The following is a 23,570-nucleotide window of genomic DNA, read 5'->3' on the forward strand; positions in this document are numbered from 1 at the left end:
TCCCTGTCCCCACACCGTGTCCCTGTCCCCGTGTCCCTGTCCCCACACTGGTGGCAGTGCCAGGGGTGTCCCCTTGTCCCTGTCCCCGTGTCCCGGTCCCCACACTGGTGGCAGTGCCAGGGGTGTCCCTGTCCCCATGCTGAGGTGTCCCCGTGTCCCTGTCCCCACGCGGGTGGCAGTGCCAGGGGTGTCCCTGTCCCCATGCCAGGGCTGTCCCCATGTCCCTGTCCCCATGTCCCTGTCCCCACACCGTGTCCCTGTCCCCGTGTCCCTGTCCCCACGCTGGTTGGCAGTGCCAGGGGTGTCCTTGTCCCCATGCCAGGGCTGTCCTCATGTCCCTGTCCCCGTGTCCCCGTCCCCACGCGGGTGGCAGTGCCAGCCTGTGACACTCAGTGGCTTTATTGGGCCCCCCGGGCTGTGCCCCCCGCGGGTCCCGGGGCCCCCCCGGCCCCTCCACGCCCCGAGGCCGTCCCAGTGTCCATCCTGGCTCTGTCCGTGTGTCCGTCTGTCCCTCTGTCCTCTCTCTCCGTCCCCGCTGGACCTGGCCCCTCCCGGTGCCAGCTCCGTCCGTCCGTCCGTCCGTCCCTCGGTGTCCCCGGGGCTGGCCCGGGGCTCAGTGGCAGTTCTGGCACCGGGGGTGGCACCTCTGCCCGTTGACATTGCAGCGACAGCCGCCACTGGTGTCACCGGGACCCTGCGGGGGACAGGGCAGAGGTCAGCTGGGAGCCCCCCGGGGTCAGCCAGGGGTCAGAGGTCAGCTGGGAGCCACTCTGAGTCCCCTCCCTCACCCTGGGATCACCGTGGGTCACTCTGTGTCCCCTCCCTCACCCTGGGGTCCCCCATCACCCCGAGACCCCAGCACAGCCCTTGGTGACCCCCCTCATCTCAGAACCCCCTCGAGACCCCTCCAGGACCCCCCCGAGACCCCCCCTCACCCCGGGTCCCCAGCGCGGTCCCTTGGTGACCCAGCAGATCTCGGTCTGGCACACGGTGCAGCGGATCCCCCTGGATCCCCCCGGATCCCCGCTCACCCCGAACCCCCCAGGACCCCCCCGGGACCCCCCCGGGACCCCTCCTCACCCCGGGTCCCCAGCGCGGTCCCTTGGTGACCCAGCAGATCTCGGTCTGGCACACGGTGCAGCGGATCCAGTCGCACCCGTCCTTCTTCTGCACCACGATGCGGCACGTGGGGCAGTGCATGGCCTCCCCCCGCTGCACCAGCGTCTGGGGGGGGCACGGGGGGCGGTCAGGGCCGCGGGGACCCCCCCGGACCCCCCCGGAGCCCCCCGAGGAGCCCCCGCACCCACCTGCAGCATGTCCCGCGTCTGCCGAGCGGCCGCGTCGTGCAGCGCCCGCAGCTGCAGCTCGTCCTGGTACTGCCGGCAGTTCTGGCCCTCGTGGATGGCCTGGAAGGGCGGGGGGCTCAGCGCGGGACCCCCGGGACCCCCCCGGACCCCCCCCCGGGACCCCCCCGGGCTCACCTTGCACAGGAGGCAGTTGAGCGCCCCGCAGACCGGGCACGGGAACTCGTTCACCGCGTCCTCGTAGAAGCACCAGCCCGGGCAGTCCCGGCCCCGGCAGTGGAAACTGTTCCGGCTGCGGCGCTCGGCCAGCGCCAGCCCCCGCGCCAGGAACCGCGCGTGCTCCTCGGGGGACAGCAGCTGGGGACATGGGGACATCGGGGGGGATGGCATTGGGACCCCGGGCCAGCCCCCGCGCCAGGAACCGCGCGTGCTCCTCGGGGGACAGCAGCTGGGGACATTGCGGGGGATGGCATTGGGACCTTGGGGACACTGGGAGCGGCGCCAGCCCCCGCGCCAGGAACCGCGCGTGCTCCTCGGGGGACAGCAGCTGCGACATTGGGGACATTGGGGGGGGATGGCATTGGGACCCCGGGCCAGCCCCCGCGGCAGGAACCGCGCGTGCTCCTCGGGGGACAGCAGCTGGGGACATGGGGACATCGGGGGGGATGGCAGTGGGACCCCGGGCCAGCCCCCGCGCCAGGAACCGCGCGTGCTCCTCGGGGGACAGCAGCTGGGGACATGGGGACATTGGGGGGGATGGCATTGGGACCTTGGGGACACTGGGCCAGCGCCAGCCCCCGCGCCAGGAACCGCGCGTGCTCCTCGGGGGACAGCAGCTGGGGACATGGGGACATTGCGGGGGATGGCATTGGGACCACGGGCCAGCCCCCGCGCCAGGAACCGCGCGTGCTTCTCGGGGAACAGCAGCTGCGACATTGGGGACATCGGGGGGGATGGCATTGGGACCTTGGGGACACTGGGAGCGGCGCCAGCCCCCGCGCCAGGAACCGCGCGTGCTTCTCGGGGGACAGCAGCTGCGACATTGGGGACATCGTGGGGGATGGCAGTGGGACCCCGGGCCAGCCCCCGCGCCAGGAACCGCGCGTGCTTCTTGGGGGACAGCAGCTGCGACATTGGGGACATCGGGGGGGATGGCATTGGGACCCTTGGGGACACTGAGCCAGCACTGGGAACCGTGCCAGGAACCGCGCGTGCTCCTCGGGGGACAGCAGCTGGGGACATTGGGGACATTGGGGGGGGATGGCATTGGGACCCCTGAGTCACCGTCACCCACCCATGGGGACCCCGGACCAGCGCCCGCGCCAGGAACCGCGCGTGCTCCTCGGGGGACAGCAGCTGGGGACATGGGGACATCGGGGGGGATGGCATTGGGACCCCGGGCCAGCCCCCGCGCCAGGAACCGCGCGTGCTCCTCGGGGGACAGCAGCTGGGGACATTGGGGGGGATGGCACTGGGACCCTTGAGTCACCATGACTCACCCTTGAGGACCCCCGCGTCACCAGCCCTCCCCCCGTCTCCCTGTCCCCCCCTGTCCCCCGCGGTCCCCCTGTCCCCCCCCCTGTCCCCCGGTGCCCCCCTGGTCCCGCTGTCCCCCCCCGACCCCCGCGGTCCCCCCGGTCCCCCCTGTCCCCCCTGTCCCCCCCTGTCCCTTCCCTGTCCCCCCCTGTCCCCCCCCCGGTGCGCACCGCGCGGATCTCGCGCTCCTGCAGGTGGCTGCCGCAGGCGTAGGTGACATCGCGGAAGGGACAGGCCACCACCGGCTCCTCGCTGAAGTTGATCACCTGCCGCAGGCACTCCCTGGGGACACCGGGGACACCGGGAGGGGTCAGGGACACCGGGGGAGGGGACGGGACTGAGGGACAATTGAGGGACGCTTGGGGGGCTCAGGGACACTTGGGGGGGGCTCAGGGACACGGGGATGGGGTCAGTGATGCTGGGGGTGTCCCAGGTGTATCCCAGGTGTGGCCAGGTGTACCTCAGGTGTATCCCAGGTGCGCCCAGGTCTATCCCAGGTCTATCCTGGTGTATCCCAGGTGTGTCCCGGTCTATCCCAGGTCTATCCCAGGTGTACCCCAGGTGTGTCTCCATGTATCCCAGGTGTGCCCAGGTCTATCCCAGGTGTGCCCAGGTGTGTCCCTGTGTATCCCAGTCTATCCCGGGTGTGCCCAGGTCTATCCCAGGTGTACCCCAGGTGTGCCCAGGTGTGCCCAGGTCTATCCCAGTTGTACCCCAGGTGTGCCCAGGTGTACCCCAGGTGTGCCCAGGTGTATCCCGGTCTATCCCAGGTGCATCCTGGGTGTATCCCCATGTGTCCCAGGTGTGCCCAGGTGTATCCCAGGTGTATGCCCGTGTATCCCAGGTCTATCCCAGGTGTGCCCAGCTGTGTCCAGGTCTATCCCAGGTCTATCCGGGTCTATCCCAGGTGTGCCCAGGTGTATCCCGGTCTATCCCGGTGCATCCCAGCTGTGCCCAGGTGTATCCCAGGTGTGCCGAGGTATATCCCAGGTCTATCCCAGTGTATCCCAGGTGTGCCCAGGTGTATCCCAGTCTATCCCAGGTGTGTCCTGGGTGTATCCCCGTGTGTCCCAGCTGTGCCCAGGTGTATCCCAGGTGTGCCCAGGTCTATCCCAGGTCTATCCTGGTGTATTCCAGGTGTATCCCAGGTGTGCCCAGGTCTATCCCAGGTCTATACTGGTGTATCCCAGGTGTGCCCAGGTCTATCCCGGTGTATCCCAGGTGTGCCCAGGTCTATCCTGATGTATCCCAGGTGTATCCCAGGTGTGCTCAGGTGTATCCCAGGTGTGCCCAGGTGTGCCCAGGTCTATCCTGATGTATCCCAGGTGTATCCCAGGTGTGCCCAGGTATGCCCAGGTCTATCCTGATGTATCCCAGGTCTATCCCGATGTATCCCAGGTATGCCCAGGTGTATCCCAGGTGTATCCCAGGTGTGCCCGGGTGTATCCCAGGTGTGCCCAGGTGTGCCAGGTGTATCCCAGTCTATCCCAGTCTATCCCGGTCTATCCCAGGTCTATCCCGGTGTATCCCAGGTGTGCCCAGGTGTGCCCCAGTCTATCCCAGGTCTATCCCGGTCTATCCCAGGTCTATCCCGGTGTATCCCAGGTGTGCCCAGGTGTGCCCCAGGTGTGCCAGGTGTGGGGGTACCGGCAGAAGCTGTGCAGGCAGTCTCGCAGCAGCACGGCCCGGCCCGCCGGCACCTCCTGCAGGCAGATCCGGCACTCGAGCGGCTCCGGGTTGGGCACCAGCCCCGCCTGCTCCGCCCGCAGCAGCTGCGCCAGGTTCTGCTGCCGCTCCGCCTCCAGCGCCTGAATGGGGCAAAAAAAGGGGAAATTGGGAAAAACGGGAACAAAAATGGGAACAGCTGCGCCAGGTTCTGCTGCCGCTCCGCCTCCAGCGCCTGGATTGGGGCAAAAAACTGGGAAATTGGGAAAAACGGGAACAGCTGCGCCAGGTTCTGCTGCCGCTCCGCCTCCAGCGCCTGGATTGGGGCAAAAAAACGGGAAATTGGGAAAAATGGGGCAAAAAAATGGGAAATTGGGAAAAATGAGGCAAAAACCTGGGAAATTGGGAAAAATGGGGCAAAAAACCCAGGAAATTGGGAAAAACAGGAACAAAAACGGGAACAGCTGCACCAGGTTCTGCTGCCGCTCTGCCTCCAGCGCCTGGATTGGGGCAAAAAAAGGGGAAATTGGGAAAAATGGGGCAAAAAACTGGGAAATTGGGAAAATGGGAACAAAAATGGGAACAGCTGCACCAGGTTCTGCTGCCGCTCCACCTCCAGCGCCTGGAATGGGGCAAAAAAAGGGGAAATTGGGAAAAATGGGGCAAAAAACTGGGAAATTGGGAAAAATGAGGCAAAAAACTGGGAAATTGGGAAAAAATGGGGCAAAAAACTGGGAAATTGGGAAAAATGGGAACAGCTGTGCCAGGTTCTGCTGCCGCTCCGCCTCCAGCGCCTGGATTGGGGCAAAAAAAGGGGAAATTGGGAAAAACGGGAACAGCTGTGCCAGGTTCTGCTGCCGCTCCGCCTCCAGCGCCTGGATTGGGGCAAAAAAACGGGAAATTGGGAAAAATGGGGCAAAAAACTGGGAAATTGGGAAAAATGAGGCAAAAAACTGGGAAATTGGGAAAAATGGGGCAAAAAACTGGGAAATTGGGAAAAATGAGGCAAAAAAACGGGAAATTGGGAAGAATGGGAACAGCTGCGCCAGGTTCTGCTGCCGCTCCGCCTCCAGCGCCTGGATTGGGGCAAAAAAATGGGAAATTGGGAAAAATGGGGCAAAAAACTGGGAAATTGGGAAAAATGAGGCAAAAAACTGGGAAATTGGGAAAAATGAGGCAAAAAAACGGGAAATTGGGAAGAATGGGAACAGCTGCGCCAGGTTCTGCTGCCGCTCCGCCTCCAGCGCCTGGAATGGGGCAAAAAAAGGGGAAATTGGGAAAAACGGGAACAAAAACGGGAACAGCTGCGCCAGGTTCTGCTGCTGCTCCGCCTCCAGCGCCTGGATGGGGCAAAAAAAGGGGAAATTGGGAAAAATGGGGCAAAAAACTGGGAAATTGGGAAAAATGAGGCAAAAAACTGGGAAATTGGGAAAAATGGGGCAAAAAACTGGGAAATTGGGAAGAATGGGAACAGCTGCGCCAGGTTCTGCTGCCGCTCCACCTCCAGTGCCTGGATGGGGCAAAAAAAGGGGAAATTGGGAAAAATGGGGCAAAAAAATGGGAAATTGGGAAAATGGGAACAAAAATGGGAACAGCTGCACCAGGTTCTGCTGCCGCTCCGCCTCCAGCGCCTGGATTGGGGCAAAAAAACGGGAAATTGGGAAAAACGGGAACAAAAATGGGAACAGCTGCGCCAGGTTCTGCTGCCGCTCTGCCTCCAGCGCCTGGATGGGGCAAAAAAACGGGAAATTGGGAAAAACGGGAACAGCTGTGCCAGGTTCTGCTGCTGCTCCGCCTCCAGCACCTGGATGGGGCAAAAAAAGGGGAAATTGGGAAAAATGGGGCAAAAAACTGGGAAATTGGGAAAAATGAGGCAAAAATTGGGAAATTGGGAAAAATGGGGCAAAAAACTGGGAAATTGGGAAGAATGGGAACAGCTGCGCCAGGTTCTGCTGCCGCTCCGCCTCCAGTGCCTGGATGGGGCAAAAAAAGGGGAAATTGGGAAAAATGGGGCAAAAAAATGGGAAATTGGGAAAATGGGAACAAAAATGGGAACAGCTGCACCAGGTTCTGCTGCCGCTCCGCCTCCAGCGCCTGGATGGGGCAAAAAAACGGGAAATTGGGAAAAATGGGGCAAAAAACCCAGGAAATTGGGAAAAACGGGAACAAAAACGGGAACAGCTGCACCAGGTTCTGCTGCCGCTCCGCCTCCAGCGCCTGGATCGGGGCAAAAAAAACGGGAAATTGGGAAAAATGGGGCAAAAAACCGGGAAATTGGGAAAATGGGAACAAAAATGGGAACAGCTGCGCCAGGTTCTGCTGCCGCTCTGCCTCCAGCGCCTGGATGGGGCAAAAAAATATGAAATTGGGAAAAATGGGGCAAAAAACTGGGAAATTGGGAAAAAATGGGGCAAAAAACTGGGAAATTGGGAAAAATGGGAACAGCTGCGCCAGGTTCTGCTGCTGCTCCGCCTCCAGCGCCTGGATTGGGGCAAAAAAAGGGGAAATTGGGAAAAACGGGAACAGCTGCGCCAGGTTCTGCTGCCGCTCCGCCTCCAGCGCCTGGATGGGGCAAAAAAAGGGGAAATTGGGAAAAACGGGAACAGCTGCGCCAGGTTCTGCTGCCGCTCCGCCTCCAGCGCCTGGATGGGGCAAAAAACCAGGAAATTGGGAAAAACGGGAACAGCTGTGCCAGGTTCTGCTGCCGCTCCGCCTCCAGCGCCTGGATGGGGCAAAAAAACGGGAAATTGGGAAAAATGGGGCAAAAAAACGGGAAATTGGGAAAAACGGGAACAAAAACGGGAACAGCTGCGCCAGGTTCTGCTGCCGCTCCGCCTCCAGCGCCTGGATGGGGCAAAAAAATATGAAATTGGGAAAAATGGGGCAAAAAACTGGGAAATTGGGAAAAAATGGGGCAAAAAACTGGGAAATTGGGAAAAATGGGAACAGCTGCGCCAGGTTCTGCTGCTGCTCCGCCTCCAGCGCCTGGATTGGGGCAAAAAAAGGGGAAATTGGGAAAAACGGGAACAGCTGCGCCAGGTTCTGCTGCCGCTCCGCCTCCAGCGCCTGGATGGGGCAAAAAACGGGGAAATTGGGAAAAACGGGAACAGCTGCACCAGGTTCTGCTGCCGCTCCGCCTCCAGCGCCTGGATGGGGCAAAAAACCAGGAAATTGGGAAAAACGGGAACAGCTGTGCCAGGTTCTGCTGCCGCTCCGCCTCCAGCGCCTGGATGGGGCAAAAAAACGGGAAATTGGGAAAAATGGGGCAAAAAAACGGGAAATTGGGAAAAACGGGAACAAAAACGGGAACAGCTGCGCCAGGTTCTGCTGCCGCTCCACCTCCAGCGCCTGGAACGGGGCAAAAAAACGGGAAATTGGGAAAAACGGGAACAGCTGCGCCAGGTTCTGCTGCCGCTCCGCCTCCAGCGCCTGGATTGGGGCATAAAAATGGGACATTGGGAAAAATGGGGCAAAAAAAGGGGAAATTGGGAAAATGGGAACAAAAATGGGAACAGCTGCGCCAGGTTCTGCTGCCGCTCCGCCTCCAGCGCCTGGATGGGGCAAAAAACCGGGAAATTGGGAAAAATGGGGCAAAAAACTGGGAAATTGGGAAGAATGGGAACAGCTGCACCAGGTTCTGCTGCCGCTCCGCCTCCAGCGCCTGGATGGGACAAAAAACCGGGAAATTGGGAAAAATGTGAAATAAACCGGGAAAAACAGGAAAAAAAGGGAAAAATGGGAAAAAACTTGGAAAATGGGAGCAGCTGCACGAAGTTCTGCTACTGCTCCACCTCCAGCGCCTGGAAATGGGGAGAAAAATGGGAAAAATGGGGAAAAATGGGGAAAATGGAGCAGCTGCGCCAGGTTCTGCTGCTGCTCTGCCTCCAGTGCCTGGGAAATGGGGAAAAAAATGGGAAAATGGGAAAATGGGAGCGGCTGCTGGAAGTTTTGCTACCACTCCACCTCCAGAGCCTGAGGAAACGGGAATGGGGATAGGAAAAATGGGAATGGGAACAGGAATGGTCCCAGTAAGGAACAGGAAGGTGCAGGTCAGGGAATGGGAATGGTGAGGGATGGCCCCACGGGGGAATGGCCCCATCGCTGATCCCATTGATCCCATGTCCCGCAGATCACATATCCTGGTGACCCCACAGATCCCCTACCTGCTGGCACTGCCGTGCCCCATGGCACTGATCCCATATCCCGTATCCCACAGATCCCACTGACCCCACTGACCCTGGTGACCCTGTACCTGCTGGCACTACCGTGCCCCGTGGCACTGATCTCATAAATCCCACAGATCCCATTGATCCCATATCCTATTGACTCCCCTGACCTCACAGACCCCACACCCGCTGGCACTGCTGGATCCTGTTGCGCTGATCCCATATCCCAAATCCCATAGATCCCACACCCCACAGATCCCAAATCCCATAGATCCCATACCCCACAGATCCCATATCCCTAATCCCACAAATCCCACACCCCAGCAGTACCTGCTGGCACTGTCGGGTGCCGTCTCACTGATCCCACATCCCATATATCCCATAGATCCCATATCCCATAGATCCCATACCCTACAGATCCCCTGACCCCACCGATCCTGCACCTGCTGGCACTGCCAGGTGCCGTCGCACTGATCCCATATCCCATTGATCCCATTGATCCCACAGACCCCACAGACCCCAAAGATCCCACAGACCCCACAGACCCCCTGACCCCACAGATCCCCCTGACCCCGTACTTGCTGGCACTGCCGGGTGCCGTCGCACTGATCCCATATCCCATTGATCCCATTGATCCCACAGACCCCACAGACCCCAAAGATCCCACAGACCCCACAGACCCCCTGACCCCACCGACCCCGTACCTGCTGGCACTGCCGGGTGCCGTCGCGCTCCCTCTGCAGCCGCCGCAGCTCGGCGGGGTCGGGCCGGTGCCCCCCGGGCACGCGGTAACCCTCGGGCCGGGGGGCGCTGCACATCTCACAGCCCGGGCGGGTGGGCTTGTTCAGGAACGTGCACTGCGGGCATGGCCAGCCCTGGAACGGGATTGGGAACGGGATTGGGATTGGGAATGGGAACGGGATTGGGATTAGGAATGGGATTGGGAATGGGATTGGGAACGGGGCACATCTCACAGCCCGGGCGGGTGGGCTTGTTCAGGAACGTGCACTGCGGGCACGGCCAGCCCTGGAACGGGATCGGGATCGGGATTGGGATTGGGAACGGGATTGGGAATGGGATTGGGATTGGGAATGGGATTGGGATTGGGAACGAGGCACATCTCACAGCCCGGGCGGGTGGGCTTGTTCAGGAACGTGCACTGCGGGCACGGCCAGCCCTGGAACGGGATCGGGATCGGGATTGGGATTGGGAACGGGATTGGGAATGGGATTGGGAATGGGATTGGGATTGGGATTGGGAATGGGATTGGGAATGGGATTGGGAATGGGATTGGGAATGGGATTGGGATTGGGGTTGGGATTGGGAACGGGAACAGGGCACATCTCACAGCCCGGGCGGGTGGGCTTGTTCAGGAACGTGCACTGCGGGCACGGCCAGCCCTGGAACGGGATCGGGAACGGGATTGGGATTGGGATTGGGAATGGGATTGGGAATGGGATTGGGAATGGGATTGGGATTGGGAACGGGGCACATCTCACAGCCTGGGCGGGTGGGCTTGTTCAGGAACGTGCACTGCGGGCACGGCCAGCCCTGGAACGGGATCGGGATTGGGAACGGGATTGGGATTGGGATTGGGATTGGGATTGGGAATGGGATTGGGAATGGGATTGGGGCACATCTCACAGCCCGGGTGGGTGGGGGTGGGCAGTGCCCAGAGGCTGTGTCCACCCTGAAACCCTGGGACTGGGATCAGGGATTGGGATCAGGATCAGGGATTGGGATCAGGGGTTGGGATTGGGATCAGGGATCGGGATCAGAGATTGGGATTGGCATCAGGGGTTGGGATTAGGATCAGGGATCAGGACCAGGATCAGGGATTGGGATTGGGATTGGGATCAGGGATTGGGATCAGGGGTTGGGATTAGGATCAGGGATTGGGATCAGGATCAGGGATTGGGATCAGAATCAGGGATTGGGATCAGGATCAGGGCAGGGCCTCCCTGTACTGGCTCAGGTGAGGGTGGGTGGGGCTCAGGGACAGTGGGATTGGGATCAGGTTCAGGTTCAGAATCAGGGATTGAGATCAGGGATTGGGATCAGGGACTAGAATCAGTATCAGGGATCAGGGATTGGGATGGGGATCAGGATCAGGGATCAGGGATGGGGATCAGGATCATGGATCAGGATCAGGGCCGTACTCCCTGTACCTGCTCAGGTGAGGGCGGGCGGGGCTCAGGGGCAGTGGGATCAGGATCAGGGATTGGGATCAGGGATGGGGATCAGGGATGGGGATCAGGATCAGGAATGGGGATCAGGGATCAGAGCAGGACCCCCTCGTACCTGCTCAGGTGAGGGCAGGCGGGGCTCAGGGGCAGTGGGATCAGGATCAGGGATTGGGATCAGGGATGGGGATCAGGATCATAGATCAGGATCAGGGATGGGGATCAGGGATGGGGATCAGGATCAGGGATGGGGATCAGGGATGGGGATCAGGATCAGGGATTAGGATCAGGGATGGGGATCAGGGATGGGGATCAGGATCAGGAATGGGGATCAGGGATCAGAGCAGGACCCCCTCGTACCTGCTCAGGTGAGGGCAGGCGGGGCTCAGGGGCAGTGGGATCAGGATCAGGGATTGGGATCAGGGATGGGGATCAGGATCATAGATCAGGATCAGGGATGGGGATCAGGGATGGGGATCAGGATCAGGGATGGGGATCAGGGATGGGGATCAGGATCAGGGATTAGGATCAGGGATGGGGATCAGGGATGGGGATCAGGGATGGGGATCAGGATCAGGGATCAGGATCAGGGATTGGGATCAGGGATGGGGATCAGGATCAGGGACTGGGATCAGGGATGGGGATCAGGGATGGGGATCAGGGATGGGGATCAGGGATGGGGATCAGGATCAGGAATGGGGATCAGGGATCAGAGCAGGACCCCCTCGTACCTGCTCAGGTGAGGGCGGGCGGGGCTCAGAGGCCGCGGGCGGGGTCCCCGCGCTGTCCCGGAGCTGCAGCGAGTCCAGGTGATCCCGGATGTCCCCGATGTCCATCCGCTCCGGGGGCTCCTCGGGGACACGGCCTGGGGACAGCCGGACACGGGAGGAAGGAGATGGAGAAAAGGAAGGAACAGGCAGAGGAGGAGGAGGATGAAGAAGGAAGAGGATGATGAAAAACGAGCAGGAACAGTGTGAGATGAGGAGGAAGGAGCAGGATGAGGAGGAAGCAAGAGGAGCAGGAGCAAGAGGAGGGTGAGGAGGAAGGAACAGGCTGGGGATGATGACGAAGGCTCTGCCAGCCATACCTAAGCCAGGTGAAGAAAGAGAAACAGGCAGGAGCAGGATGAGCAGGAATGAGGATGATGAAGAAAGAACAAAAGCAGGAGCAGGATGAGCAGAGAGAAGCAGGAGGAAGATGAGGAAGGAGCAGGAGCAGCAGGCTGAGGATGATGAGGAAGGAGCAGGCTGAGGATGATGAGGAAGGAGCAGGCTGAGGATGATGAGGAGGAAGGAGCAGGCTGAGGATGATGAGGAAGGAGCAGGCTGAGGATGGCGAGGAGGAAGGAGCAGACTGAGGATGGTGAGAATGATGAGGAAGGAACAGGAGCAGCAGCAGCAGGCTGAGGATGATGAGGAGGAAGGAGCAGGCTGAGGATGGTGAGGATGATGAGGAAGGAGCAGGAGCAGCAGCAGGCTGAGGATGGTGAGGAGGAAGGAGCAGGCTGAGGATGATGAGGATGATGAGGAAGGAACAGGAGCAGCAGCAGCAGGCTGAGGATGATGAGGAAAGAGCAGGCTGAGGATGGTGAGGATGATGAGGAAGGAGCAGGAGCAGCAGCAGACTGAGGATGGTGAGGATGATGAGGAAGGAGCAGGAGCAGCAGCAGGCTGAGGATGGTGAGGAGGAAGGAGCAGGCTGAGGATGATGAGGATGATGAGGAAGGAACAGGAGCAGCAGCAGCAGGCTGACGATGATGAGGAAAGAGCAGGCTGAGGATGGTGAGGAGGAAGGAGCAGGCTGAGGATGGTGAGGAGGAAGGAGCAGGCTGAGGATGATGAGGATGATGAGGAAGGAACAGGAGCAGCAGCAGCAGGCTGACGATGATGAGGAAAGAGCAGGCTGAGGATGGTGAGGAGGAAGGAGCAGGCTGAGGATGGTGAGGAGGAAGGAGCAGGCTGAGGATGATGAGGATGATGAGGAAGGAACAGGAGCAGCAGCAGCAGGCTGAGGATGATGAGGAAAGAGCAGGCTGAGGATGGTGAGGAGGAAGGAGCAGGCTGAGGATGGTGAGGATGATGAGGATGATGAGGAAGGAACAGAAGCAGCAGCAGCAGCAGGCTGAGGATGACGAGGAGGAAGGAGCAGGCTGAGGCTGCCGAGGAAGGCTCCTGCCCCCGTACCTGCCCCAGGTGTGCCGTCCCCGTCCCCGTGCAGCCCCGCGGCGCGCAGCAGCTCCTGCGCCTGCCGCTGCCGCTGCTGCTCGGGGCCCGGGGCCGCTCCCGGGGCCGCTCCCGCTCCCGGGGCCGCTCCCGCTCCCGGTGCCGGTTCCGGCGGCGGCCGGGCCGAGAGGAGGAAGAGGAAGGCGGGGTCGCCGTCGCGGCGGATGCCGTAGGAGGCCAGGCTGCGCCCGTCCCGGCACAGGCTCTGCCCGATGATCCAGCGCTGCGCCGCGGGGGGAAAGCCGTACTCGCGGAACACCTGCGGGATCGGGGGGGATCCTGGGGGATCGGGGGGATCCGGGGGGATCTATGGGATCCGGGGGGATCCAGGGGGATCGGGGGGATCCTGAGGGATCGGGGGGATCCGGGGGGATCGGGGGGAAAGCCGTACTCGCGGAACACCTGCGGGATCGGGGGGGATCCGGGGGGATCGGGGGATCCGGGGGGATCCTATGGGATCGGGGGGAAAGCTGTACTCGTGGAACACCTGCGGGATCGGGGGGGATCCTGGGGGATCAGGGGGATCCGGGGGGATCAGCAGGATCGGAGGGATCGGAGGGGATCAGGGGGGATCGGGGGGATCTATGGGATCGGGGGGAAAGCCGTACTTGTGGAACACCTGCGGGATCGGGGGGATCCTGGGGGATCGGGGGGAGCCGGGGGGATCAGCAGGATCGGAGGGATCGGAGGGGATCCCCTGGGGGGATTGGGGGCATCCTGTGGGATCGGGGAGATCCTGTGGGATCGGGGGGAACCTGTGGGATCGGGGGGATCCAGGGGGATTGGGAGGATCCTGTGGGATCGGGGGGATCTATGGGATTCGGGGATCCTGTGGGACTGGGGGGATCCTGTGGGATCAGGGGAAAGCCGTACTTGCAGAACACAGGGGGGATCGAGGGGATCCTGTGGGATTGGGGGGATCTATGGGATTGGGGGATCCTATGGGATCGGGGGGAACGCTGTACTCATGGAACACAGCGGGGATCCTATGGGATCGGGGAGATCCTGTGGGATCGGGGGGATCCTGTGGGACTGGGGGGATCCAGGGGGATCGGGGGATCCTATGGGATCGGGGGAAATGCTGTACTCATGGAACACAGCGGGGATCCTATGGGATCGGGGAGATCCTGTGGGATCGAGGGAAAGCCGTACTCATGGAACCACTGGGGGATACGGGGGGAATCACATGGGATCGGGGGGATCCTATGGGATCGGGGAGGATCAGGGGGATCCCATGGGGGATCAGGGGGGATCCCGGGGAGATCCCACGGGGGATCCTGGGGGAGTCAGAGCGATCAGGGAGGATCCCATGGGAGATCCTGGGGGAACCTGGAGAAATCCTGGGAGATCCCAGGGAGATCCTGGGGATGTACGAGGAGATCCCGAGGAAACCCTGGGGGAGATCCCAGAGGGGATCCCAGGGGAAATCCCAGGTGAGCCCCAGGTGACTCCCAGGGATCCTGGTCCCGCAGAGCAGGGGCTGGCCCGGCTCCCAGGTGACCCCAGGTGGCCCCAGGTGACCCCAGGTGGCCCCGGATGACCCTGGATGACCCCAGGTGGCCCCAGCTGACCCTGGTGGCCCTGGGTGACCCCAGGTGACCCTGGATGACCCCAGGTGACCCTGGATGACTCCAGGTGATCCCATTCCCCCCAGGTGACCCCAGGTGACTCCAGGTGACCCTGGATGACCCCAGCTGACCCCAGGTGACCCTGGATGACCCCAGGTGATCCCATTCCCCCCAGGTGACCCTGGATGACTCCAGGTGATCCCATTCCCCCCAGGTGACCCCTAGGTGACCCCTAGGTGACCCCAGGTGACTCCAGGTGATCCCATTCCCCCCAGGTGACCCCGGATGACCCCAGGTGATCCCATTCCCCCCCAGGTGACCCCCAGGTGTCCCCAGGTGATCCCATTCCCCCCAGGTGACCCCAGGTGATCCCATTCCCCCCCAGGTGACGCCCAGGTGACCCCTAGGTGACCCCAGGTGACCCCAGGTGATCCCATTCCCCCCCCACTGGCCCCCAGGTGACCCCAGGTGATCCCATTCCCCCCAGGTGACCCCCAGGTGACTCCAGGTGATCCCATTCCCCCCCAGGTGACCCCCAGGTGTCCCCGGTGTCCGTACCTGCTCCTTGAGGCTGCCGACGGTGACGTGGGGCTGCACCCGCAGCGTGATGCTGGCCGAGGACGTGGCGTCCTCCACCCCCACCGCCAGGCTGGGAACGGGGAGAGACGGCGGGATAGGCGGGGTTGGGATCGGGATCGGGATAGGCGGGGTTGGGATCGAGATTGGGATAGGCGGGGTTGGGATAGATGGGGTTGGGATAGGCGGGGTTGGGATCGGGATCGGGATCGGGATAGACGGGGTTGGGATCGGGACTGGGATAGGCGGGGTTGGGATAGACGGGGTTGGGATCGGGATTGGGATAGGCGGGGTTGGGATTGGGATTGGGATTGGGATGGGGACTGGGATTGGGATAGGCGGGGTTGGGATAGACGGGATTGGGATAGACGGGGTTGGGATCGGGATCGGGATAGATGGGGTTGGGATCAGGATAGACAGGGTTGGGATCGGGATTGGGATCGGGATAGACGAGGTTGGGATCAGGATTGGGACTGGGATTGGGATAGACGGGATTGGGATCGGGATCGGGATTGGGATAGACGGGATCGGGATCCGGATCGGGATTGGGATTGGGATTGGGGGGATAGACGGAATTGGGATGGGGATAGACGGGGTTGGGATAGACAGGGTTGGGATTGGGATCGGGATAGATGGGGTTGGGATTGGGATAGATGGGGTTGGGATTGGGGGATAGACGGGATTGGGATAGACGGGATTGAGATTGGGGGGATAGACGGGATTGGGATTGAGATTGGGATAGACGGGATTGGGATGGGGATTGGGATTGGGGTGTGGGGGGATAGATGGGATTGGGATTAGGACTGGGGTGTGGGGTGTGGGGTTTGGGATTGGGGGGATAGACGGGATTGGGATGGGGATTGAGATTGGGATTGTGGTGTGGGGGATAGACAGGATTGGGATTGGGGGGATAGATGGGATTGGGATTGGGGTGTGGGGTGTGGGGTTTGGGATTGGGGTGTGGGGGGATAGATGGGATTGGGATTGGGGCAATAGACAGGATTGGGATTGGGGCAATAGACGGGATTGGGATTGGGGTGTGGGGTTTGGGGTGTGGGGTTTGGGATTGGGGTGTGGGGTACAGCATGCTGGGAACAGGGCGAGACAGTGGGATACACGGGATAGGTGGGATAGATGGGATTGTGGTGTGGGGTGTGGGATTGAGGTTTGGGGTTTGGGATGCTGAGAACAACAGGAGAGAACAGGGTTGGGATTTGGGATTGGGGATTTGGGGTTTGGGATGTGGGATTTTGGGGTTGGGGTTTGGGGTTTGGGATTTTGGGGTTGGGGTTTGGGGTTTGGGATGTGGGATTTTGGGGTTGGGGTTGGGGTTTGGGGTTTGGGATGTGGGATTTTGGGGTTTGGGGTTTGGAGTTTGGGATTTTGGGGTTGGGATCTGGGGTTTGGGATGTGGGGCACGGCATGCTGGGAAGCAGGGAGGTGATGGGATGGTGTTGATGAGGAAGGCAGGGGCAGAGCGTGAGGATGAGGATGACAATGACGATGATGAGGAAGGCAGAGAACAAAGAGAGTGAAGAAGGCAGAGGATGAGGATGATGAGGAAGGCAGGGGCAGAGAATGGGGGCGAGGATGACAATGATGAGGATGATGATGAAGAGGAGGAGGAAGGCAGAGAATGGGGACGAGGATGACAATGATGAGGATGATGACACTGCTGAGGAAGGCAGAGGATGGGGACGAGGATGATGAGGATGATGAGGATGATGAGGATGAGGAAGGAAGAGGACGGGGATGAGGATGTTGAGGATGATGAGGATGAGGAAGGCAGGGGCAGGGGATGAGGATGATGAGGAAGGCAGAGAATGAGGATGAGGATGATGAGGATGATGAGGATGAGGAAGGCAGGGGCAGTGGATGGGGATGAGGATGATGAGGAAGGCAGAGGATGGGGACAAGGGTGATGAGGATGAGGAAGGCAGAGAATGGGGATAAGGATGATGAGGATGATGAGGATGAGGAAGGCAAGGGCAGAGGATGGGGATGAAGATGACAATGATGATGCTGATGAAGGCAGAGGACAGGGATGACAGTGACGATGAGGATGAGGATGCTGAGGAAGGCAGAGGACAGGGATGACAATGACAATGAGGATGAGGATGCTGAGGAAGGCAGAGGACAGGGATGGCAATGACAGTGACGATGAGGATGAGGATGCTGAGGAAGGCAGAGGACAGGGATGACAATGACAATGAGAATGAGGATGCTGAGGAAGGCAGAGGACAGGGATGACAATGACGATGAGGATGAGGATGTTGAGGAAGGCAGAGGACAGGGATGACAATGACAGTGACGATGAGGATGAGGATGCTGAGGAAGGCAGAGGACAGGGATGGCAATGACAGTGACGATGAGGATGCTGAGGAAGGCAGAGGACAGGGATGACAATGACAATGAGGATGAGGATGCTGAGGAAGGCAGAGGATGGGGATGACAATGACAATGACGATGAGGATGAGGATGCTGAGGAAGGCAGAGGATGGGGATGACAATGACGATGAGGATGAGGATGCTGAGGAAGGCAGAGGACAGGGATGACAATGACGATGAGGATGAGGATGCTGAGGAAGGCAGAGGACAGGGATGGCAATGACAGTGACGATGAGGATGAGGATGCTGAGGAAGGCAGAGGACAGGGATGACAATGACAATAACGATGAGGATGAGGATGCTGAGGAAGGCAGAGGACAGGGATGGCAATGACAATAACGATGAGGATGAGGATGCTGAGGAAGGCAGAGGACACGGATGGCAATGACAGTGACGATGTGGATGCTGAGGATGCTGAGGAAGGCAGAGGACAGGGATGACAATGACAATGAGGATGAGGATGCTGAGGAAGGCAGAGGACAGGGATGACAATGACAATGAGGATGAGGATGAGGATGCTGAGGAAGGCAGAGGACAGGGATGGCAATGACAGTGACAATGAGGATGAGGATGAGGATGCTGAGGAAGGCAGAGGACAGGGATGACAATGACAATGAGGATGAGGATGCTGAGGAAGGCAGAGGACAGGGATGACGATGACAGTGACGATGAGGATGAGGATGCTGAGGAAGGCAGAGGACAGGGATGACAATGACAATGACGATGACGATGAGGATGCTGAGGAAGGCAGAGGACAGGGATGACAATGACAATGAGGATGAGGATGCTGAGGAAGGCAGGCTCCCACCTGAGGTGGGCCCCGGGCGGGTCCCTGTGGCGCAGGCACACGCTCAGCTCCGCCTGCCGCCGGGCCAGCGCCACCGCGCTCCGCGCTGCCACCGCCTCGTCCCCAAAGGCCACCGCCTCGGCCAGCTGCAGGGCCAGCTCCTCTGGGGACACACAGGGACACGGGGATGGCACCAGAGCGCTGCCACCGCCTCGTCCCCAAAGGCCACCGCCTCGGCCAGCTGCAGGGCCAGCTCCTCTGGGGACACACAGGGACACGGGGATGGCACCAGAGCGCTGCCACCACCTCGTCCCCAAAGGTGATGGCCTCGGCCAGCTGCAGGGCCAGCTCCTCTGGGGACACACAGGGGACACACAGGGGACATGGGGATGGCACCAGAGCGCTGCCACCGCCTCGTCCCCAAAAGTGATGGCCTCAGCCAGCCACAGGGCCAGCTCCTCTGGGGACATGTGGACACACAGGGACACGGGGATGGCACCCAGAGCGCTGCCACCACCTCATCCCCAAAGGTGATGGCCTCGGCCAGCCGCAGGGCCAGCTCCTCTGGGGACACACAGGGACACGGGGATGGCACCCAGAGTGGGAATGGGGACACACGGGGACATGGGGATGGCACCCAGAGCGGGCATGGGGACACACAGGGACATGGGGATGGCACCAGAGCGCTGCCACCGCCTCGTCCCCAAAGGCCACCGCCTCGGCCAGCCGCAGGGCCAGCTCCTCTGGGGACATGGGGACACACAGGGACACGGGGATGGCACCCAGAGTGGGCATGGGGACACACAGGGACATGGGGATGGCACCAGAGCGCTGCCACCGCCTCGTCCCCAAAGGTGATGGCCTCGGCCAGCTGCAGGGCCAGCTCCTCTGGGGACACACAGGGACACGGGGATGGCACCCAGAGTGGGAATGGGGACACACAGGGACACGGGGATGGCACCCAGAGTGGGCATGGGCACACACAGGGACATGGGGATGGCACCAGAGCGCTGCCACCGCCTCGTCCCCAAAGGTGATGGCCTCGGCCAGCCGCAGGGCCAGCTCCTCTGGGGACACACAGGGACACAGGGATGGCACCCAGAGCGGGAAAGGGGACACGCAGGGACACACAGGGACACACAGGGACACGGGGATGGCACCCAGAGCGGGCATGGGGACACACAGGGACATGGGGATGGCACCAGAGCGGGCATGGGGACACACAGGGACACACAAGGACACGAGGATGGCACCCAGAGCACTGCCACCGCCTCGTCCCCAAAAGTGATGGCCTCAGCCAGCCACAGGGCCAGCTCCTCTGGGGACACACAGGGACACAGGGATGGCACCCAGAGTGGGAATGGGGACACACAGGGACACGGGGATGGCACCCAGAGTGGGCATGGGGACACACAGGGACACGGGGATGGCACCAGAGCGCTGCCACCGCCTCGTCCCCAAAGGCCACCGCCTCGGCCAGCCGCAGGGCCAGCTCCTCTGGGGACATGGGGACACACAGGGACACGGGGATGGCACCCAGAGACACCCAGGGTGGGAAAGGGGACACACAGGGACACATAGGGACATGGCGGTGACACCCAGAGAGGGCACGGGGACACCAGGGGACGCTGGGAACACCGGGGGTGGCACCCACAGCCCCCAGGACCGCGCCAGGGGACACAGGGGACACTGTGGGGTGACACCCCCAGCCCCAGAGCGGGACTGGCCCAGGGACACCGTGGGGACAGGAGGTGACCCCAGGGGAGGTTCTGGGGGGATTTCAGGGAATGTCCCCCTGGGTAGGGCTGTCCCCACCCCCATCCCTGAGCAGGTGGCACTTGGGGACAGCCCTGGTGGCCCTGGTGTGTCCCACCCCAGTCCCCATGTCCCCAGTGTCACCTGTCTGGGCCAGCTCCAGGACCTGCGCCTCCTCCGCGTCCTGCTCGGGGCCCTCGGCGGGTGGCACCAGAGATGTCCCCGTGGGTGGCACCAGAGATGTCCCCGTGTCACCCTCGGCGGCTGCGGGAGCATGGCGGGATGGGGCTGTCACTGCTGTCACCTCCCGGGACAGCCACCCCCACCCAGGGGACATGGGGACAGGAGCAGGGGACACCTCTGCCCCTTGGGTGTCACCCCGAGTGTCCAGCCCTGCCTGGCACGCGGGACTGGGATGTCACCCTGGGCAGTGTCCCCAGTGTCCCCCTGTCCCTGTGTCCCCCAGCCCTGTCCCCATGTCACTGCCTGGCCACGCTCACAGCCCCGTGTCCCTGTCCGCTGACCCCCATCCCTGTCACCAGCCCTGTGTCCCATCCCTCAACCCCAGTGTCCCCTCAGTGTCCCCAATGTCCCCAGTGTCCCTGATGTCCCCAATGTCCCTGATGTCCCCAGTGTCCCTGTCCCACCTCTCCGTGCCTCCCTCAGGGAGCTGCTCAGCACCGTGTCCCCAATGTCCCCAGTGTCCCTGATGTCCCCACAATGTCCCCCATGTCCCCAGTGTCCCCAAAATGTCCCCAATGTCCCCATGTCCCCAATGTCCCCAGTGTCTCCATGTCCCCAGTGTCCCCGATGTCCCCAGTGTCCCTGATGTCCCCAATGTCCCCAGTGTCTCCATGTCCCCAGTGTCCCCGATGTCCCCAGTGTCCCTGATGTCCCCAATGTCCCCAGTGTCTCCATGTCCCCAGTGTCCCCAGAGTCCCCCATGTCCCCAATGTCCCTGATGTCCCCGATGTCTCCAGTGTCCCTGATGTCCCCAATGTCCCTGTCCCTGTCCCACCTCTCCTCCCTCAGGGAGCTGCTCAGCACCGTGTCCCCAATGTCCCTGATGTCCCCAGTGTCCCCAATGTCCCCATGTCCCCAGTGTCCCCCATGTCCCCAATGTCCCCAGTGTCCCTGATGTCCCCAGTGTCCCTGATGCCCCCAGTGTCCCCACAATGTCCCCATGTCCCTGTCCCACCTCTCCGTGCCTCCCTCAGGGAGCTGCTCAGCACCGTGTCCCCAATGTCCCCAATGTCCCCAGTGTCCCTGATGTCCCCAGTGTCCCCGATGTCCCTGATGTCCCCATGTCCCCAATGTCCCTGATGTCCCCAATGTCCCTGATGTCCCCAGTGTCCCTGTCCCTGTCCCACCTCTCCGTGCCTCCCTCAGGGAGCTGCTCAGCACCGTCCACCACTGCTGGGCCTCGCGCTCCTCGGGGAACTGCAGCGCCACCGCCTCCTGCCCCGCTGGCCCTGCTGGTGTCCCTGCTGTCCCTGCTGGTGTCCCCGCTGTCCCTGAGGGTGTCCCTTCTGTCCCCACTGCTGTCCCCGGCGCTGGCAGCTGCAGCTCGTGGCTGGCGGGGCCGCACACGCGGTAGGACACGTCCCGCAGGTCACACTCTGCCAGGGGCTGGGGACACCACGGGGACACAGGGGACAGGGACAGAGAGGAGAGGGGCAGGAGGAGACAGGAGGGGACAGGGACAGAAGGGAACACCAGGGAACAGGGACAGGGATGGGACAGGGATGGGGACAAGAGGGGACAGGGATGGGGACAGGGATGGGGACAGGGATGGGAACAGGAGGGGACAGGGATGGGGACAGGAGGGGACAGGGATGGGACAGGGACACGGATGGGGACAGAGAGGACAGGAGGGGACAGGGACAGAAGGGAACACCAGGGAACAGGGACAGGGATGGGACAGGGATGGGGACAGGAAGGGACAGGGATGGGGACAGGGACAGAGGGGACAGGGACACGGATGGGGACAGAGAGGACAGGAGGGGACAGGGATGGGATAGGGATAGAGGGGACATGGAGAGGGATGGGGACAGGGACAGGAGGTGACAGGGATGGGATAGAGACAGAGGGGACAGGAGGGAACAGGGACAGGGATGGGGACAGAGGGGACAGAAGGGGACAGGGATGGGACAGGGATGGGATAGGGACAGAGGGAACAGGGACAGAGGGGACAGGAGGGGACAGGGACAGAAGGGGACACCAGGGAACAGGGACAGGGTTGGGGACAGGGGGACAGGAGAGGACAGGGATGGGGACAGGGACAGAGGAGATAGGGAGGGGCAGGTGAAAAAAGATGGGGACAGGGACAGGCACAGGAGAGGACAGAGATGGGGACAGGTGCGGGGTCACCATGGGGTGACCACAGGCTGGGGTCACCCCCTGACCCACTGGGAGGGCCTGGTCACCCCTGGGGTCCCCTGGTCACCCCGGGACACTTTGGGTGCCCTCAGGCCACCCTCAGGGTACCCCTGGCCACTTTGGGAGTGCTCTGCTCATTTTGGGGTGCCCTGAGCCCCTCACTGTCCCTGTCCCTTGTCCCCTGTCCCCGTCCGGGGGGGGTTCCTGTCCTTCCCAAACCTCCCGCGACTCCCCGAACCCCGGAACACCCCCGGGACCCCTCAGGGACCCCCTGGCCGCCATGGGGACAATCCCGGGACACTCTTGTGGGCACAGAACCAGGGGGACAGCCCTGCGGGGACAATCCCGAGGGATAATCCCTGGGGACAATCCCGGGTCACCCCCCCCCGGTCCCTCCCGCTTCCCTCCGGGGTCTCGGGCCACGCCCCCCGCCCCCCCACCATTTCCCCGCCCCCTCCCCTCCCCCCGACCCCCGGGGCGCCCCCGCGGGCCCCTCCCCCGCCCCCTCCCCTTCCCCTCACCGCGCCGCCCCCCGCCTCCGCCCGCCGCAGCGCCAGGCGGAAGCGGCGCCGCCCGTCGGCTCCCGGTTGCACGCTGAGCTGCAGGCGGAGCGCGGCGCCGGCGGCGGCGGCGGGCAGCAGGCGGCAGGGCGCGGCCAGCTCGGCCCGGGCCGCCATCAGCACCGTGGCGGGGGCGGCGGCCGGGCCGGGCCCGGGCGCTCCGGGCGCCGCCATGGCGGCCCCGCCACTTCCGGCCTCCCGCCCGCGAGGTCCGGCCGACAACGGGATCCCCTCCGGGGGAGCGGGCGGGAAACGCGGCTGAACGCGCGGGAGTTCCGGGGGAGGAGCGTTCCTCCCTGGTCACGCCCATGGCCGCGCCCCCGGGCCCCGCCCCGCTGTGATTGACAGGCGCTCCCCCCGTCTTTGTCCGCGCCGGCCAATGGGAGCGCCGAGCGCCCCCGCGGTGGGCGGGGCCGCGGGTCCTGCGTGGATTGACGTTGGTGTCAGCCAATGAAAGGCGGGTGCGGCGGTGACTGACGGG

At 62.3% G+C, this 23,570-nt stretch overlaps 1 protein-coding gene across 1 annotated transcript; it reads right to left on the reverse strand.

Annotated features, from left to right (window-relative positions):
• Nucleotides 1-383: 383 nt before the first annotated feature.
• SHARPIN (SHANK associated RH domain interactor) lies at nt 384-23,278 on the reverse strand. The gene is made up of 14 exons (XM_059868751.1): nt 23,051-23,278; nt 21,521-21,779; nt 20,295-20,414; nt 18,417-18,558; nt 15,203-15,293; nt 13,038-13,335; nt 11,586-11,719; nt 9,376-9,546; nt 4,488-4,648; nt 3,011-3,122; nt 1,482-1,661; nt 1,308-1,406; nt 1,081-1,224; nt 384-694 (listed from the first exon to the last, which is right to left on the reverse strand). Exons 1-14 carry the CDS (start codon nt 23,261-23,263, stop codon nt 614-616), a joined length of 2,205 nt encoding a protein of 734 aa, XP_059724734.1. The 5' UTR covers nt 23,264-23,278; the 3' UTR covers nt 384-613.
• Nucleotides 23,279-23,570: the final 292 nt, after the last annotated feature.

This window comes from Haemorhous mexicanus, chromosome 1, assembly GCF_027477595.1.
Source record: "Haemorhous mexicanus isolate bHaeMex1 chromosome 1, bHaeMex1.pri, whole genome shotgun sequence".
NCBI lineage: Eukaryota > Metazoa > Chordata > Aves > Passeriformes > Fringillidae > Haemorhous > Haemorhous mexicanus.